Source organism: Drosophila kikkawai, chromosome 2L (assembly GCF_030179895.1).
Source record: "Drosophila kikkawai strain 14028-0561.14 chromosome 2L, DkikHiC1v2, whole genome shotgun sequence".
In the NCBI taxonomy this organism is placed as follows: domain Eukaryota; kingdom Metazoa; phylum Arthropoda; class Insecta; order Diptera; family Drosophilidae; genus Drosophila; species Drosophila kikkawai.
This window is the reverse complement of record NC_091728.1, coordinates 2,074,312-2,079,055: the sequence shown is the minus strand read 5'-3', so window position 1 is coordinate 2,079,055 and position 4,744 is coordinate 2,074,312. Positions and strand designations below refer to the sequence as shown.

At 44.3% G+C, this 4,744-nt stretch overlaps 1 protein-coding gene across 3 annotated transcripts; it reads left to right on the top strand.

Moving 5' to 3' along the window:
- Positions 1–287: 287 nt before the first annotated feature.
- On the top strand, positions 288–4,722 carry LOC108079642 (large ribosomal subunit protein uL13m). 3 transcript variants are annotated; one of them, XM_017174030.2, is made up of 6 exons: positions 288–429; positions 491–614; positions 2,302–2,531; positions 2,810–2,958; positions 3,040–4,107; positions 4,165–4,722. In XM_017174030.2, exons 1-6 carry the CDS (start codon positions 406–408, stop codon positions 4,625–4,627), a joined length of 2,058 nt encoding a protein of 685 aa, XP_017029519.1. In that variant the 5' UTR covers positions 288–405; the 3' UTR covers positions 4,628–4,722. The 3 variants fall into 3 exon arrangements, with proteins under 3 accessions (XP_017029519.1, XP_017029521.1, XP_017029520.1); XM_017174031.2 differs by lacking the exons at positions 288–429; positions 491–614 and adding an exon at positions 2,024–2,144; XM_017174032.3 differs by lacking the exons at positions 2,302–2,531; positions 2,810–2,958; positions 3,040–4,107; positions 4,165–4,722 and adding an exon at positions 1,329–1,763.
- Positions 4,723–4,744: the final 22 nt, after the last annotated feature.

Sequence of the window (4,744 nt, the reverse complement as noted above, 5' to 3'; positions counted from 1 at the left end):
CACAAAATAACATTAAAAAAATGAAATGGAGTTTTGATTTGGTAAATATTTTAAAGAGGGGACTTACCGAAATTTAAACACTTATTAGTTTTTAGTTTTTCTTTGGCAAAATCTGAAAAGAGGAAAACATTTTTAAGAAGTTGGAAACTTGAAGAAATGAGAAAAAAAAATCTACGTTTTATTCTCCCAGTGTACAGTAAGCAGTTGACAAGCAGTTCAATGCGACACTGCTTGTAGTGCTGCAAAAGAATAATCGAGTATCGAATATATATCGATTAAAACTTCAATAGCGACATCGAATGAAAATATCGTAGTTCTTGCATCTCCAAAAAGAAGAATAACAATCCGGAAAATCTGGCATGTTCTGAAGTTTTTCTTAAATTTCTCTATTAAAAATCCTTCAAAATGTCCATTGCTAAACGTGTGCAGGTTCGTAATAGTGTTATTAACAATATCCACGGTTTAATTAATAAATAAATCCACAATTTAGCAATGGGCGACGTTTGCACGCACCTGGCACATCTATGACTGCACCTGGCAGAATCCTTTCGAGTCGGCTAAATTAATTAAAACTCACCTGATGGGTCTGCACAAGCCTATTTATCATCCCATGAGTAAGTGTCCTTCACATAGTTAAGTTTTCGTTTAAGTATTTAACGCGTAAGTGGTTAAAATCCATGTTTTTAAAAGGCATTTCGGTTGCCATTACATCACCGGCGTGTTTTTCGTTTTGGTGTTGTTGTTGCTGGCGCTGCAAGTAAAGAGAATGAAAACAAAAGTAAATTAAGCTGCGGAAAATGGTAATTATTAAGATAATTTGAGTTGCAATTTAATATAAAAAAAAAGGAAGACAAAAGTAAAATAAACTGCGGAAAATGGAGTTGCAATCGAAATGTTAATTAAAAATGTTTAAAAAATAAATAAACCAATGTCTACTGATCAACAGATTAATTCGATTTCTCTTATCTTAATTGTAAATGAATTTTTTGTTCGATCCTAAGAATTAAAATGATTTACTTCCATTTCCACGGGTACATTTCCACTTATTCTTACACTTTCCAGCAAACGCTCCTTTCCCAATTAGCAAACTCCTGGAAATATTCCATTCTCTTTTACCTCTTGAATTTTGATTGCCCATTCTTTTTTACTTCTACCATTTTGATTGCAACTCTCTTGTAAGCCTCTCTCTCTCCCTCTCCCTCTCTCTCTCTCTCTCTCTCTCCCTCTCTCAACCGCTGTTTTTTACTTACCGTTATTCGTCCTTTTTTTAAGGTTAAGTTTTTCGCAATGGACCAACCCACTAAATCTCCGTAAATATCATTTTCCAGATGACTGCGGTGACCATGTGGTGCTCATCAACACCCGGGAGATCGCCCTGCCCGGTGACGAGTGGGTGAAACGGGTCTACTTCCACCACACCGGCTATCCGGGCGGCGCTTCCTGGACGCTGGCCTGGCAGCTGCACGAGAAGGATCCCACGCTGGTGATGAAAAAGGCGGTGTACAATGCGATGAACGGCAATCTACAGCGGCGGCACACCATGCAGAGACTCCACTTGTTTGCCGACGATCAGGTGCCCGAGGATCTCTTGCAGAACGTCACAAATCAGATACGGACGCCGCGTTCCGTGCCCCAGCGATTGGATCACATTGACAAGGAGACGCTGGAGAACTTCCCCAGCATCATGGATTATCCCAAGGATTACATTTTGCGTTAATTTGTTGAATTCATTACTTGTAATTAAGCGAAATACACTTTACATATAAAAAAAAAAACCCGCGCGCGTTTTTCTATAAAGTGAAATTACCGGTTATATTGGTGTTTTCCCGATGAAAACCCAATGCTATGACCTGACCCGACACTTCAGGCATCTACTGCAACACTTTTCCGAGGCGGATAACACTTGAAAAACGGATAAAAGTCCGGAAAACTCATTTTCGCGGCAAGTTGGTATTATTTTCCGAAGTAGTATGACCAGTCAGCAAAGCGCCTGAAAAGGCACGGTTTAGTATAGCTTGTAACTATGGTATTTTGTTTGCACCACAGTCACACTACGCGTCACCGGTGATTTGCCATTTTCATCTCGTTTTTATTATTTATTTTCCATCTACGGCGACGCCTACACTGCAATTATATACTATATAGTAAGTGGGGTATCCGATTTATCTGAAAACCACCAACAGCTCTTGGAAAGAACCACAAATCGGGGCTTATCTTGCGGCTGGTTTTTGTTTTCCTAGCGATAAGCTTTATCGCAGACTTTAAAGTCTATATAAAATCCACTTTATTCTTTTATTTCAGTTCCAACTCGCGGCTTGTCCACTTTGCACAGACCACTCCCGATTTACCAGTTACAAAAACGCTATATAATGGGTCGCTTGGGCACTGTTGATCCCAGCTCGTACTCCCAGCCCGATTTGGTCAAAACGGAGCACAGTGTCCTCAACTGGAAGGTGGATTTTGCGGCCACAAAACTGCAAGGAAGTGTGCTGCATCGCTTTAATGTGTTGTCTGCAAATCTGGAAAAGATTGTGAGTATATCAGGGGGAGCTGGAAGAACAGGGAAAGAGCTAGAAGAGCTGAGAGAGCAGGGAAAGAAGTGGAAGATCAGGGAAAGAGTTGGAAGAGCTGGAAGAGCAGGGAAAGAGCTAAGAGAGGTGAGAGAGCAGGGAAAGAACTGGAAGATCAGGGAAAAAGCTGGAAGATTGGGGAAGGAGTTGGAAGAGTTGGAAGATCAGGGAAAGAGCTGAACAAATCTTGCGCTTTTCCCATCCCTAACATAATCCTTTTTTGCTCTCCTTAATTGCAGCTCCTGGATGTCCGCGACATTAATGTCACCAATGCCACGTTGCTGGCCGGCGGCAGCGAGTTGCCAATCAATTACTTCATCAGCGATCCCGTGGATGATATTGGCCAGAAGCTAACGCTGGAGTTGCCATCAGGAACGGCTAAGGGCAGGTAAGAACCACACATCACAGCTAGATAATCTAATCTCCAAGAGAGCCCATAAATAATCGGAAACGAAACACTTGTGTGTAGCCTCAATGTTCGCATCGATTACGAGACCTCGAGCAGTGCCAGTGGCCTGCAGTGGCTGAATCCCGCCCAGACTTTGGGCAAGGAGCATCCCTACATGTTCTCGCAGTGCCAGGCCATCCATGCCCGCTCTGTGTTTCCCTGCCAGGACACGCCTTCGGTGAAATTCACCTACGATGCTACCGTGGAGCATCCCAGTGAGCTGACCACCCTGATGAGTGCCCTCATTGACAAGAAGGAGCCTGGAAAGACGCAGTTCAAGCAAGAGGTGCCCATACCCGCTTATTTGGTGGCCATTGCCATTGGCAGATTGGTTTCCCGGCCGCTGGGGGAGAACTCCAATGTCTGGGCCGAGGAGGCCATTGTGGATGAATGCGCCGAGGAGTTCTCCGAGACGGCGGTCATGCTTAAGACAGCCTCGGAACTGTGCGGTCCCTATGTGTGGAAGCAGTACGATCTGCTGGTGATGCCCCCATCCTTTCCCTTTGGTGGTATGGAGAATCCTTGCCTGACTTTTGTGACGCCCACCCTGCTGGCCGGGGACAAATCGCTGGCCGATGTGGTGGCCCATGAGATAGCCCATAGCTGGACGGGTAACTTGGTGACAAACAAGAACTTTGAGCACTTTTGGCTCAACGAGGGCTTCACCGTCTTTGTGGAGTCCAAGATTGTGGGCAGAATGCAGGGTGCCAAGGAGCTGGACTTTAAGATGCTCAGCAATCTCACCGATTTGCAGGAGTGCCTTCGCACTCAGCTGGAAAAGACACCCGAGCTGAGCAAGCTGGTGGTAAATCTGTCGGATTGTGGACCCGATGATGCTTTCTCCTCAGTGCCTTATATCAAGGGATCTACATTCCTGCGCTATCTCGAGGACTTGTTTGGCGGCCCAACTGTTTTTGAGCCCTTCCTGCGGGATTACCTGAAGAGATATGCCTACAAATCGATTGAAACGAATGATTTCAAGGCTGCTCTGTATGATTACTTCAAGGATACGGACAAGAAGGATCAGCTGGGAGTTATAGACTGGGATTTGTGGTTGACTAGCGAGGGCATGCCGCCTATTATACCCAAGTAAATATAAATTGAGTCTGATCTTAGCTCACATTAATATTAATTTAATTGCTCAAGGTTCGATGAATCCCTCTCCAATGTCACCAAGGAACTGGCCAATCTCTGGAGCTCCAAGACTGTGGCCGAACTGAGCGACAACAAGGACATTAAGCAGACCATTTCCATTCACCAGCTCATTGATTTCCTGGGCAAACTGATTGAGAAGAAGGACATTGTTGACTTGAACGAAAGCAAGATTGACCTCCTGGAGTCCACATACAACTTGAAGGGTTCCAAGAATGCCGAGGTTCGCTTCCGCGTCAATCGCTTGATTATCCGTGCTCGCCTTATCAAGCGTCTGGAGGAGATTCTGGAGTTTGCCAACTCCAATTTCCGCATGAAGTTCTGCCGTCCCATTTATCGCGACCTGGGAGCTTGGCCCGAGGCTAAGCCAGCGGCTGTTCGCAACTTTGTCAGCGTCAAGGATCAGATGATGGCCGTGTGCTCGCATACCATTGAAAAGGATCTGGGTTTGAAGTAAAATTTAAGTCTGAAAAATATGATTTTATGCATTTTTTTGAAGCATTATTGTAAATTCAACAATAAAATTGTTGTATTGTTGTAAATTCAACAAGAGTTGTTGTGTTGTTGAACAATT